Genomic DNA, 15,070 nt, shown 5'->3' with positions numbered 1-15,070 from the left:
AATCAAATCTGGTATATTGCAAACAATTTTCAACATTTTCTTGAATTATTTTCAAGTGAAACTTGACAACAGTCCAGCCAATAATATACACGGTTATTGGATTTGCAACATGGTAGTATGGTGAAAACAATAATCAAACTCACTCCAAAAAGTTTGCTTTAAGAGAAAAATCCAACACATTACCAATCTAGAGACTTTTCTACTTTCAGGTGCCAAGCAAATAAATTTCTTTGGAATTTCATTTTTCTATTAGCTAAATATCGTGAGGAGGAGGACAAGGAAGATGAATGTAATCAGATGCTGAATTCTGATTACTTGTTGTATACATGTATACATACAGTGTGTGTGTATATCTGTGTATGGATTTTCATTAGCACCTCAACATTTTGTTGCTTTGATACTTTTCACATTAGTACAATCTATCCACATTTAAGAAGGTAACTTTGGCATTAACTTGAAGAGTCATGAGATTTTCATATCCAATGACAAATAGCATCCAAAAATTCATCAAAATCTTCAACTTATTTCTTTCTGTAACACTGCACGGTATATATAAAGTATGGTGGACTGGATTTGAAGTCTTTTACCAAGAAACAGAGATGTAGGAGTCCTTGAATAAACTCACTTGACGATAAGGCAAAAGGTATGGATGAAGGTAAGGTGAGATTTTGGAAAATGGTAATTGAAAATTTGATGGTTAAGGGAAGACTCAAGAGCAGTTATGAGGGGGTAGCTGTTTCGTTTGCAGAAAATGTGCGAGGTCAATGTTTTAAATATAGATACATTTCTTTAGTACTGTTTTGGCAATAAATACTACCCATCATTGCTAACAGTTTTAGGATGCTCTTGCAAAACATACATTATCATATACATCATATACATGTGAGAATAATGTGTGATCATAGTTGCTGACATCACCCCTACATAGCCTCCACCCATCCCACCACACAAACACCCACCAATCACTGCACATACACCACCTCACCCACTGCACATACACCACCCCACCATATATAACCCGCCCACCCACATACACCCACCCACCATGGCACACACCACCTCACCCACTGCACATACAACAACCCCACCAAATACACACCCCACATACACCCACCCCACATACACCACCCACCCACTGCACATACACCCCACCATATATAACCCACCCACCCACACCCACCACGGCACACACACCTCACCCACTGCACATACAACAACCCCTCCACATATACACAACCCACATACACCCACCCACTCACAGACACCACACATATACACACCCACCCAACATACACCCACCCATCCCACCACACATACACCCACCCCACCCACTGCACACACACACACACACAATTTGTCTCATTCCCAGTTTTCAATGTTCCTTTCTACTCCATATCTTATCATTTTGTTGAGAGATTTTGGTCAAAATGTCATGCTCCATTTACCACTGATGTAGTTTACATGACAAGAGGAGTATATAAATGCATTGTAACACAAAGCAAGAACATAGCCAGTGACATGTTCAGCTGATCCTTCTACGAAACCAGATAATCTCCATTCACTGAACTGGTAAGGGCGATTCATAATGAAAGAAGGCTAGAGAAAAAACATCCTACATTCCAGCGGCCTAACATAAACAAACATTATAAATGAGGAGAGGGAGGAGACGTCTTCATGGAGTGCCATCTTAGCTTACTGGTTAGACGACACAGACCTGCCCTATAAACATATTTTGATCTCAATTCTCTTGGGGTCATTGGCATCACAGGAGAAACATTGCAGAAACAGGCTTGTCGTCGTGACTGTAATGGACGCTACTGAATCAATACCTCACGAAGTTTGTTGGGCATAATTGGGACAATTAGCCTGCATCTGATTGGTCGTGTTTGTACTAAATCTAACAAAGAACGGCTATGGACAAAACACTAGGGTAATCGGTGAGAGACTCCTCTCGTTTAGTTCCGTGAAAATGCGAACCATGTTTTATCAGAAGTTGGAAGCAGATGCAAAGAGAGTTGTCTAGATGTGTCAATCTCAAGGAACGGATGGAAAAGCTGCTCACGATTGCCATGATATTACGTAACGTCAATGGTACGAATGCGGCAGCAAAATACAAGAGTGAACACAACAAAATACTGTATGCAGTGAGGCATTTGTTCTCATTCAGGCAATGGAATCATGATGAAATAAAGTCAAAGGTTATGACAGATCATTAAGTAACCACCCAATTAGAACTGATAATGAAAAAGAAAGCCTGGGCAGTGTTCTAGGAACCCCAAAACTTAGGTTTGGTCTGAGAATTCACAACAACAAGAACTTACCTGTCTCCCCTCCAAACGGTGCACTTTTCAATCACCTGAACTGCAAAACATTAGTAGCATTAGCAATGCCCCCTCCCCAACACACTTACAGTTTACTGCCAGCTTACTATGTCCGTCCCGAATCTACAATTTTCTAGTAAACTATCTGCTATCCTGTTCAAATTTGCTGCATTGTTAGGAATCAGCTTAATTTCAAGAGATGATGTAGAGACAAGCTAACTCCCCATTTTGTATTGCCTGTTAACCATAGCACATGTTAGTGCAAGTCTCCTGTGCATGTATTCCAACAGCAACCTTGAGACAATAATTCTATACTGGTACTGAAAAACAAAATCAGCAATGACACAGATCTATACTAGCGATGCTGAAGTATCAATAGACCACATGTGAAACTAGTTAAGAGGCACATACTAGAGGCACAAACTCTCAAGCTTTATGCTTGGTATTGCAATTTTCACACCTCTTTCCTTGAAGGAAACATTGACATTGACTCACCTTCAGCATCTCCGTTCCTTGGACTGGAACTGTTTTGTCGTCTCCTCCTCTGGTGGCCGCCTCTGCTACCTGTCCCGTTCTCTGTTGGTCTGTGGCTGGTACTACGGTTTTCTCGCGGCGATGTGGAGCTACCACGACTAGAGCTGCTACTGTGACCCCTGATTTTGTAAATACACAAAGATGAAGTCAACATTATACATCAGCACATGTATAAAAATTCCACTTGGTTGTGAAATCAGAAGAACATTCAATTTTTAAGTTTCCTTTTAATGGAAGAAAAAGATCCGATGAGAAAAAGGACTGTCAATCTTCATGGTAAAAGTACCGGAAGTCATAAGGTAAGAAATAGATGAAGCACTACCACCATTGTCCTCACCCCCACTCTGTCCTCACCCCCACTCTCCCCCCCCCTCCTTCATACCTCCATTCTGGAAGTGTAAAGCTTCAAATTATTCCCTCCATACACATACACTAAGAATTTGGTAGACAGGTCACCTAAGTACTAACTACAACCTAGTCTAAAGACTATTTATTGACAGTGGTGCAATCTTCCTTTACTTTAGGGGTGGGGGTAGGGGGGTGGGGTGTCAGCTCAGTCATCTCCTGTTTTTTCCCCACCCTCCATTTCCTTCACCCTGTTAAGACTACTGACCTTGGCGAAGTTTGAGGACTGCTGATATAGCCACCATTCTCTTTCTTTCGGTCAATCAATTTCCTCTGTAGTTTCTCTCTCTGTTTATCAGCTCTTTCGTCTCTGGACCGTGACCGTGGAAGAAGAGGCCTGTGACTCTGCTCTGTGAAGTGGAAATATTTAAAGAACATTCGGCATCATGAATTACTAAAACATTGTACCAAATACCTCTGAACATATGAATACAAGCTCCATCTATCATAACAGTCTGTGTTTCAGCAGTATTCTCCCTTGCTAATATAATATCATAACCCACTTTCCCCTCCGCCTCCAGACCCTTAACCCCATCAAAAATATGCCTTTCTAATAAAGTAATGACAGTCGGTGGCCCTTGTATCTAAGGAAACACAAAAAGGCTGGCAAATCTACCAAACTAAGTATTAAACCTGATAAGGACCAAATAGTGATGGAAAATGTTAAAAAATGTCTTTCCAAAATATATTACTTTCACATGTTATCACAAAAAATAATTGCTAAATTGTCTTAGAGGCAAGGACATTTCAGAATCAAATTAATTAAATTACACTCTATTTACAGTAGCAGTCATTTGGTGAGAACAAAACTTTGATCAGGGATTACTCATTTTGAGTAATAAGTAACTGAAGTGATGAACCTTATGCTTGTGGTTTCCACCATTTTATGCATATTAAACTACCACTTGAAGCAAACTAAGATGGATAGTGAAGCATGAAGTGTCTGCAATATATATGATTTATCATGCTTATTAAAAAAAATGTCTCCAAAATAGTTTGATATTTTGAATTCACTCAGATTGGGCAAGAGGCCAAGACACCGCCCACTTCAAGAGTCAATGAGCTCCACATCTGTCTAATCCATGTACAGGGTGTGGATATATTGTCTATTCTTTGTCCTTGTTCAGTCAATGAAGCAGACTTTGATTCATTAAAAACATTCAGCAATCACACAGCTGTAAACAGCTCTAGTGATGATAATTTTTTCCAATGGCTTTTCAGTCCTACCCCATCAGGATCGTAGCAAGCACACTCTCTTCTCAGAATCCTCACAAGGATGAATGTTAGCCCACACTTGTGGCCCCCTTCCCCCCCCCCACAAAAAGCAAAATAAATATATAAGTTACTAAATAAAACTCTGGCTATGAGATTGCCACCTTAAAGGCTTCATGGTTTGTAACCAGAAAGCCAATTGGCTTTGTGATTCCTTGCCATACAATTTGCTCAAAATTCAACTTAACTATCTGACTAATGTAGAGCAAGTGAGTTAAATTTGTCCACAAAATAAGTGAGGAGCAGAAAGATCAGGGATTTTCAGCTCTTATTTTCACTCATTTAGCACTCCCTTGTGGACATTAACCATTTTATTCACTGGTAGAGATTTCACAATATAGAATTTGTTTTCCAAAATGTTTCAATATCCAGAAAGAACCGTCTTCCTATGTGAAATATACACACATATATATATATATATGTAGGTATAAGAGGACATTTTCTTTTACCCATTCCCGTTTTGAGCTGGCAAAGTTTTCGGACTTTGACCTCTGTTGACCCAAAATGACCACTGAACTTCACAGAAAATAATGAAATGAAAAATTTGGGTGGATAACTACACCTCTAACCTAGCTGACAAACCTCAGGGGAATGAAACCCCCCCCCCCAAAAAAAAAAAATTCTCTTCTAGAATTTTGAATTTCTCTTTATGAGCAACACTTGAAAGAATTTTCTAGATTTATTGCATAGTTTAATGTGAGAAGTCCTTGTAACCCTTGTAGTTTTCCAAAGCTTTCGGTATTAAATGTGGTAACTGTTCCACTTTCATATCATAGAGCAGAGGGGAAGTTCATAAGTTTTCAAATTTTGAAAATGTGCTTTTCCTGTTTTGCACATGGTTTATAGTTTATGATTTGTACAACAATAGAAGCCAAAAATAACCCCTACCATTTAGAAGTACCAAAAATCCGCTTTTTTCAACAGTACCCTGTTAAATGTTGAGATGGTGAAAGGGTTAGCTCAATTGAACTCTAACATACCTGGCAAACATCCGAACCAAAACTTTGGATTAAGTTATCAGTAATACCTTTTTCATCATGGAAAGCAGAACAAGGCTTTATCAGGCTTTAAGAGGGACTACACATCATATTTAAAAAAAAAACAGATTAGGTTTAAAATGCTACAACCTATACACTAACCTCAAACTGTGGTGGGAAAATCCCACCCACTGGCAGCACAAGATTGTTAACTTCCTATATTCTTAGATACTGATATATATTTTGGCAGTCGTTCATGACCTTTTAACCTTTGAGGGAAGTCTGGTTTATATGACAGGTAAGATTACCATGTACCATACCACCAAACAACACATAGGATTAGCTGGCACTCGCTACCTACTACAGATCATTGCTAATGCATTATTAACTTGGCACCAATGGCAAAGCTACTAACAGAAGCTATGCACAGCCTACACAACAGACTCAAGGTGAATGTATGTCTTTGAGCATACTTTGTATGTACACATGTATGATGTATGTTGTGTTGTCTTCATGGTTTAATGATCTAACTCATAAATGCCTTACTATGGGTGTAAATGAATGAAGGCAAACATACAGCCTAAGCTAGACCTGTGCTTGTGAGTAATCTTTAGAAAAGCTTCCAGTGTTATTGAGAAAATTTGTGGAACAAATCAAGTCTCTTCGTTTGTAAATGATGGTATCATAAGCTTGCAATAGCACATTGTAATGAAGGTAAGGCCTAGGCTAAAGTGAGTCTGCACGGGATCTACAGTATGTCAAAATCATGCATGGAAAGATGAAAAAATTCCCACATGTACAAAATAAGTGAAACAAAATACTACAGTGTAAGTGGTAACATGATTTATCTTTTCAATTGAGATCAAAGTATACTGGCAGCAGTGTAACAATTGGAGTAACTGTCGGTTAGCAAGGTTCTTTACTAAACATATGGTATGATTAGTATGCTAGGCTAGGCTACATCATAATATTCACATCATTTTCAACATGAGCTGGCCTAGCCTACCTTTGGTAATATCATCAGGTTCTGCCATTATTGCTATATAAGATCCTTCTGGTATCACACAGAAAGTGGATCAATACAAGTCTTCTGCATTTACAGAAACAGGTGGATTCTTCATACACAACTGCTGAGTTCTATTGAATGCAGTAAACTGGTCTAATGAGTACTGTTTACTGTAAACAGTACAGTGTACGTACGTGTACATATATGTGTGCTTATTCAGTATAGTACTAGATCATAAAGAGTCACACTGTGTGGAAGCTAGCACAGGTTTCCAAACAAGTGGTGGATGGAAGTTAGCAAAAGTTTACATAGTAAGTCAGCATTACAATTTGTTAGTGTTTTGGTAACTGCATGACATGATTTTCAGTCTGAAGGTCAAGTCAGTTAACAAATATAATTTAACAGATAATGAGCCAATACAAATGTAGCATAAATGCTCCTTATGACTGTTGATATGATTTATGTTATCTTTATTAAAGTAATATTGCCTGGCCTGATGAGGGGGGAGGTGGGGGAGGGGTGGTGGGGGAGGATAGGGGTTTGGGTTCAGGAAGATAGAGGCCAGGGGCCAGGGGTATAAATGGAGAAGGGTTATTTGTTTTAAGGTACAATGGTACACTGCCATGTTAAGCGCACAACTGCTCTTTATTAAAGGAGAATGGAATGGAACCATTTCTGCTATACTCTGTGATTTGAGTTTTATTCTTCCTTTCAAACATTTCATCATGATCAGATACTCCAAGAAAGATACAAACAGTATCAAGGTCAATACACACTAGTCATGGAGATATGTCCCGTGCATCACATATGCTAACAAGTTTGCTGTATAATTCCTTTAAAGGGGAGAAAAAATTTGTGAAAGTGTTTCACATATATTATATATGTATAAACCATTTCTCCATTGATACAGGCCTGGCCCAAGGGCTATATCTCCCTGAAATCAAACCCTCTTTCCCTCCCCCTCATCAGGCCAGGAAATATTGCTTCAATAAAGATAACATTAAAAAAAATCCAGTCATCTATATATATCATGTCATATCATACATGTCTTCCTTAGCAACCATCTCTAGTGGAAAACAACAGATGATGAGGTTTACTCCACAAATCTTCTCTCCTCTTATTGCACATGTTGACCAAGCTTCTGCTGTTTACATATAGCTTTGTGAGGAGAGAGAATCTAATCATGTTTGTTTGTCCGTGATCATGAGAGAGCTAAGAGAGAGTGAGTGGGTTGAGAGGTGGGAAGATATTTTTTAATCGGAGAAAAGATAAAAAGAAGGTGGCATTTATAGATTTACTTTAGAGAAGGCTGCTAATTATATCCTATAATTGATTTATTATTCCATGTATTGGTAAAGTGCTTTAAATATAATTAAATACAGGGAAGATAGTATACTCTAAACTTGTGACTTCTACTCTTACTCTCACCATGGAGCTATAAACAGAAGGCACCTGACACCAAACACAAGACTGAAGAATTCCCCCCATTGACGGATTTATTACCTGAACTCAGCTAGGTCAATATAAATATAGACCAAAATGAGATTAGCAAGTCTAAAAGGTCAACTGATTCTCCCAAAATAGGTATCCCCTGCCACTGCAGAGGTGGTGATTGAAGGATGTCCACTCAGTATATGCATAATACATCCCATACCAGATAATGGAGGAGTTTATATTAAACCAGGCAAGAGATAATCTGAACTGACAAACCAACAGCACTAAAGAGCTGAATAATAAAGTACTGATGGTTTGACATCGCTAACCCCACCCCCCCCCCCCACCCAGAAGTGAGTAAGTTTGATCCTTTAAATGTGCCCTAAGCCTGTTTGTTGTTTGCTTTTTCCTTGGACAAAAATGTCAAGTCCTCATATCTTTTATATATTTTTCATACTTGGTTCAAGACAATTAATTTTATTTGTCATCTTTTCTATCATTCAACAAATTACAACAGAATTATGGTTACATTTCTACAATAAGATCACTGACAGGTAAGCAAGAAGGTGAGAGATTCTGATCCCCACAACTCTTTTTAAAGAATATGATAAATTTCCTTCCTAAAAACTATTTTCCACTTCCCAATCCCTCCCAAACCATGACAACAGTCTCCTCAAACTCCTTCACTTTTCCTTTGAAACGTGCAAAGACACCTCTTCCTTACAGCTTCATTTTCCTGCACTGGATTAATTATAAGATTTCACCAAATCATGCATTGTTCATTATGCACAGGCAGCTTCCTGGAAACCACCAATAACTAAATTAACCAGGTCTTAGTGCGGTTACATCGGTTACATGCGGTTACAACCATTACATCAATTATTACAAAGTTTTCTACACAAATTAATTCAAATGCAGATAACTTTGTCACACATTTTTTTATTATTATGTCTTGTTTTTAGCATCCAAAAATTCAAAATTTATGCGTAAATTCCACAATTTTGCTTGTTATTTTAGTGGACTTTTCAACTACCTCATGATGTCCATGTCATATCTGCATTTTTGTAACAATAAAACTAACCGACTATCAGCTTGATGCTCTTTCCTATAGAATAATGAGCACAAGCTAACCATATGGTAGCATATTCATCAAGTGATGTACACACAGACGACCGATGAACCAAAAATATATCAAATGCGATTAATTAAGCGGATGCAAAACAAGAAAGGAAACCCAATGATTTCAACACCCACTCCAGGAAATGCATCAAATTTAATACAGTGTATTGAATGAATTGGAGGGTAATATTAAAAAAAGAAGCCATCTCTCAAAACAATCTAACAGATTGGGATAGAAAAAGGCGGATTTTTCCTCCCACATCCTTAGGCAGAAGAGTGATCTACTGTGAACAATGCGTGAACTGCAAAATTTGACAGAACATTTCGTGGAAGACAAAAATAAAAATATAAAAATAAAAAATAAAAATAGAATGCAAAAATGCATTGTTTTTTTGATGATGTAACATGAGCAGTTTTCTTCCTGAATCGGACGTAATGTATAGTGAGGGTGAACAACATACTTGATCTTAGTAATACAGCGAAAAGCAGTATGATGTGACAAATAATAAATTCACAATGACACAGGCTCTCCTGAAATGACCATTGACCCCAACAACAGGCTTCTTGTACTAAATGTGATAGATACATCAACATACTAAATATGACATCTGTCCTTTATGTAAAACATGGTTTTCCCAATTTGACCCCTGGTGACCTCAAACGACTATTGACTTCTGCCCACAATATTAGGCTTCTTGTACTCAATGAAGTACAATTACATACCAAATATGCGATCTGTCCCAACTTCCCTTGGGATATTATGTTTAGAAAGGTGCATTTGTGTAGAGAGACAGGTACGACAAAACCGGTCATATTATTTCTTTCTTACTCCTTTTCCCCCCTTCTTTGCAACATTAAGAATACAATTTTAGTCACGAATCAATAGATCTAAGGTCAAGCACATCGCTAAAAATCTCAGAAACATTTTACGTGTTATTTCTGTCCGTCATCAATGGATGTCATCTGCCTACTCCTGTTTATTTCAAGTTCTGCAGTCTGGAAATTTTCCCTTTCATTTGCTGTCATTATTCTGTACATGGCAACCATGCATATTCATATAGTCAATTATACAACTCCATGCATATTCATTAGCCAGTTAGTGTTTTGTCCAGAAACATTTTCACTACAGATTGATCCGATGAAGTTCAAGTGAAATGGATGGTAACTTTATGGAAGTGCATATGACAACTTTATAAGCAGACTGGTCAATACACACTTGTACAACTAAAACCATTAACAGCTTGCTGACAAGATAAGAGATATTCCTTTCATAACTTGTGTATTAATATGCAGAGCTCTATGCATATAGTAGCCATTTATACAGATGTTCAGCGACATATTCACTATATTGGTAGTCCATATCAGGTTAAAGTAATGTGGTACATATTCTTGTGCAGTACATTATTTGCACATGAAAACAACACGTATTGTAACCATTTATAAAGCTGCCCAGCGAGCTATTCACTACTGGTATTCTTGACAAAGTTATGGACATAATATCTGCCTTCTTGTGGAGCACAATCTTCTGAACATGAAGTTAAACTATTGACATCCACACAATGAGGCTTGTAATGGAGACACCGTTGTAACTGGAATATCTCACACTGAGAAACAGCTACAACAGTAATGAGGTTGAGGGTATCTCTTACAATGAACATCCTGTAGCTCTCTCTCTGACCTCATTCTGCCTTCCTCAGTTTGCTGACAGACAAACATCTGATCAGAGTCGGACAAATCAAAGAAATAACAATTGATGCCAGATGCCTGGCAGATGAGAATACAAGGCATGAATTTAGTTATTATTTACTATTAATCCTGTTTAATGGCCAAAAGTATGCATCATTCTATAATAGAGATCAGTCAAAGCTATATTGTACATCCACTTCACATCCCCCCCCCCCCCTCCCATCCCCATCCTCATCCTGCTGCCTGTACATGACATTGTTTGTACACTGTAAATTCTTTCACAACACATTGCCAAAGCCAAAGTCATCTAGTATAAATCACAGAGAATAAGGCCAAATGTGAGGCCATTTGTGATAACCTGTTGACTCCTTAAAACTCAGAGCTGAAAACTGATAAGGGCCACTTGAGTCTTTTTAAGGCTTCCAACACAAGAGTATGAACTATTTGAAGCATATTTTATTTACTGGATGAATGAATAGCTGAAGACACTTGAGATCCATTTTATATTGGGCCTGTTCCCTAAACTGAACTGAAATTGACCACACTATGTCCAGCAAAAGAAAATCATAGCATGGTAAAATCACAGAGTAATCATAGCTATAATTTTGAAGTAATGTGTTTATAAGGATTATGTACTTTGACACATGTTGACCTCATGTGACCTTTGACCTCTACCAATTTCGATAGTGTTCTTGCACTCACTAAGTCCGTTCTATATACTAAGTATGAAGTTCCACAATATGTACTTTTTCAGTCATAATGTTAACAAGGTTTTACAGACTTTTGACTAATGTCGAATGCAAATGACCTTTGACCTCCACCAATTTCAATACACATACCAAGTATGAAGTTCAACAAAGATGTACTTTTTGAGTTATAATGTGTACAAAGTTTTCAGACTTTGACCTCTGTGTTGACCCCAAATGACCACTGAATTTCACATAAAAGAATAGGATTCTTGTACTTAATGAGATGGAGCCACATACCAAGTATGAAGTTAATCCACCATGAACCTTTTTGAGTTAAGCATCATATACCTACACACGCATCACCACCTCCGGCAAGCAATCAAAAAGCAAAAGCAAAGATGTGTCAACTTACCATGCCTGTTTGAATGATCCATGTTGGATAGATGGTTTGATGATGCATGAGATGGCGGCCCCGCCCCTGGGGGATACCTTTGAACGTGACCATGTGGTGGTGATTGATGGTGATGGACAACGCCCCCACCAAGTCCAGGCATTTGTGTACCTGGCGGGTGCATATGGGACTGCATAGCAGTGCTTGGAAAGCCAACCAGATGTGGATAAACCCCACTACTTCCAGGAGGTGGTTGATGATACATGGGTGGGTACATGTGCGGAGGGACCGTACCTGTCCTGGTGTTGTATACGGCAGGTGGGACGCCCTCAGGATCCTGCATTGGTGGTTGCATGTGCATTGTTGTTGGAGGTAATGGTGCAGTGTGGAGAGGAATGCTCCCGGTGCCAATGTTGTTGACTGGGCCAAGACCGGTTTGTACCATATGGATGGAGGGTGGGTTTGGTGAGGATGTAACAAGCTGAACCATGGTTGGTCCTGCAAAATAAGACAAGAGAAACATAAAGAGGATGATTGAGACTAAGGGTAGAGGACCAAGGAGAGAAACATAGAAGCAAGAAGCCAAACTATCACTTCTTAGGATGACTTCAACATTGAAGGGGTAGCTGGTAGTACCAGGTACTAATATCATCTAAGGATTAGTACAGGGGAAAATCTATGTGGACCTGATTGAAAGAGGCAGATAGATAGTCTTAGCTGAGTATTAAAGGGAATTAGGATTAACTTCCTCTTTAGGTTTTAACAACATAAAGTCTTAAGATTTTCACATCCAGTTGACTTTTACTCAATTGTACAAAATAGGTCTTGTTATAATTTGCTTGTTTTTAACCAACAACTAAAGACCAATTAAACCAAAAATTTTCCCTTATTTGATTGGCCACCCTCATGTATCACAGAAAAAAATAATTGTAGAGATTTATCAACCACCTGCAGAACTGTGTACATTTCTCTCTGCATGTGGGTGTTACATACGGGCATTCTATGTGCCTCATATGTTACAAGTTAACGGTGAACAGGCAACAAAAACACCACCCATATTTACACACAGGAAAGGAAAGGAGGTCTTAATCATATCAAGTTGTATACAGTTAAATGCAATGACTTAAATCCCATTCAAGAGACCGGACAGCAGTAGATTCCTTCACAGCCTTGACCTCTTCCTTCACAGCCTTGACCTCCTATCACATATTAAGATGGTCAGAAGATTGCCATATGTGACAGGAATCAGATGTGTGGCTCAACAGTATATATGACTGCTGTACAGATAATTCCTGATTTGGACAACTATTCCGCATTTCTCAAGCTCTGACTATTTACCACATCCATATATTGACTATTTTCACACATAGAGTTCTACAAACGTTAAGCTAAAAACCAGATGATACCTTTAAAGGTATAAAATATTTTACACAAATAAAACCCCAAAACTGCTCATTTCTTTCTGTTGCTCGTGTTTTAAAAAAATTTCAAATTCTTTACAGACAGACTGAACTACAAAAAACCAAGCCATTACACGGAGAAGACTTTTAATTTCCCGCGACAATTCAAAGATTTGAATATTTAAGATCACATTTGAAATCAGAGACAACTTGCAAGACAGAACATGCATGAGTCATGTAAAAAGGAGATCTTCTCAAGGGTTCATTAATGACAAAACAATTCCTCTGGCCCTGCATGTCTGGAATGAAATCTCTTAGTGAGAGGTGAGAACTCTACCCTTTGTCTTCCACAAGGGCTTTCTCAGTAATAAACTCTAAGTATTCTAAACATATTATATTGGCACACACTTTGCAACAAATTCTATGACTTATTGACTTTAAGACTGCATTTCTGAGTTGCAATTTGTGATGGTCTGTCTGAAGCATAAGTGGAGAGGGTGGGGCTGAGGGGTGGGGAAGGTTTAGATGCCTTGAAAGATAATTCCCACTGCTAAATGGGTTGAGGATTTACATGCGACGATATTTTACCAAATCTACATATATGTCTTCATTTTCATATCTACCTAAAGTACATAACTAGACATGCTTTAGGCACTGCGCCCTCTATTTCCCACATCTGGGATACCGAATAGGGTATTCAGCGAGGAGCAAGGAAAATTCTACTACAACTTGAGGCCACCAATATAAAATCACAGCACAAATAATGAAATAATAGGCATCGACTTGAAATAGTTCTAAATAAATGGAAAAGAGAACATTTGTGTGATTAATCTTGCGCAACATAAAAACTACTGTCCTGAACAAATATTTATGTAATTCACCTCTAATTAGCAGTAAATCTATTATCTAAAGCACCCCCATGATTTGTTATGACAGGCGCCGCTTCGTGAAGCCTTAAAATCACTGAATGCACAATATGCAAAACGTGCAAAACACTTGTATAATAAGGAATTCATAAACAAATAAAAAAAAATCATGTTGTTTAGTAGTTAAAATATTTCTGTTCTGATCTAACTGTTGATACATTGCTATTTCAAAGTAATACATTTTTGAAAGGTTAAACCTCTTTGTTAATTCCAGGAACAGAATAATGTGGGTGTGTTCTGCCAAAATGTCATCATGGCAATTAGATCATCTTCAATTCAGCTTCCACTTCCTTTCATGATCTTGATCTACACGACCCTATGATATTCGATTCATTTTAAAATGCCTGCTTAAATGTCAATACGCTATCAATTTCAAGTCTTTCCTAAAATTCAGCCCTTTACTTTTTCTCTTCTCAATGTCAGCAAATATTGTAATTTACCAGTTGTGCTCTAACCCCTGTATATTCATTTCACATTCCTCACCCCCCCTGCCCCCTCTCCAACAGCTAAGAAAAATCTTACTCCATACTGGGTGATATCACAGATTTGACAGTCTTTCACACACATGGCTGAAATAATTGATCAAGTCTAAATATGACATCATTAATCCACATTCATGTGCTTCAAGGTTTCATATTTGTATGCATTTCTTACAATGATTATGTTATGTAATGGAAACGGATTTTGTAATAATTTATGCTCAAGATCTTTTTTTTTTATGACCTAATGATGGTATTGGTTTCAATGTCAGTTAACAAACTAACTTGAATTAGGAAAATAAAAACCAAACAGAAAGATAGTACTTAATAGGTTTCAGGTCCTAGTGGCAGTATCAATTCACAGGTTACAAAATGACAGCTCCCAGACACGATATTTAAACAAAGATATCTCCCAGACAGGGCAACAATTT

General features: G+C 38.0%; 1 protein-coding gene across 5 annotated transcripts in view; it reads right to left on the bottom strand.

Moving 5' to 3' along the window:
• LOC139974892 (fibronectin type-III domain-containing protein 3A-like) overlaps positions 1-15,070 on the bottom strand; it is a 117,482-nt gene that overhangs the window by 34,463 nt on the left and 67,949 nt on the right. For 3 of the 5 annotated variants that reach the window (XM_071982409.1, XM_071982410.1, XM_071982411.1), the window contains 3 exons: positions 11,856-12,332; positions 3,469-3,610; positions 2,817-2,974 (listed from right to left, as the gene is read on the bottom strand). In XM_071982409.1, the coding sequence (XP_071838510.1) occupies positions 2,817-2,974; positions 3,469-3,610; positions 11,856-12,332 (777 nt within the window). Of the gene's footprint in view, positions 1-2,816; positions 2,975-3,468; positions 3,611-6,515; positions 6,728-11,855; positions 12,333-15,070 lie in introns of those variants that run through there. The other 2 variants (XM_071982413.1, XM_071982414.1) reach the window with 2 other exon arrangements.

The sequence above is a fragment of the Apostichopus japonicus genome, chromosome 10 (assembly GCF_037975245.1).
Source record: "Apostichopus japonicus isolate 1M-3 chromosome 10, ASM3797524v1, whole genome shotgun sequence".
Lineage (NCBI taxonomy): Eukaryota > Metazoa > Echinodermata > Holothuroidea > Aspidochirotida > Stichopodidae > Apostichopus > Apostichopus japonicus.
This window is presented reverse-complemented; position numbering and strand designations above follow the sequence as displayed.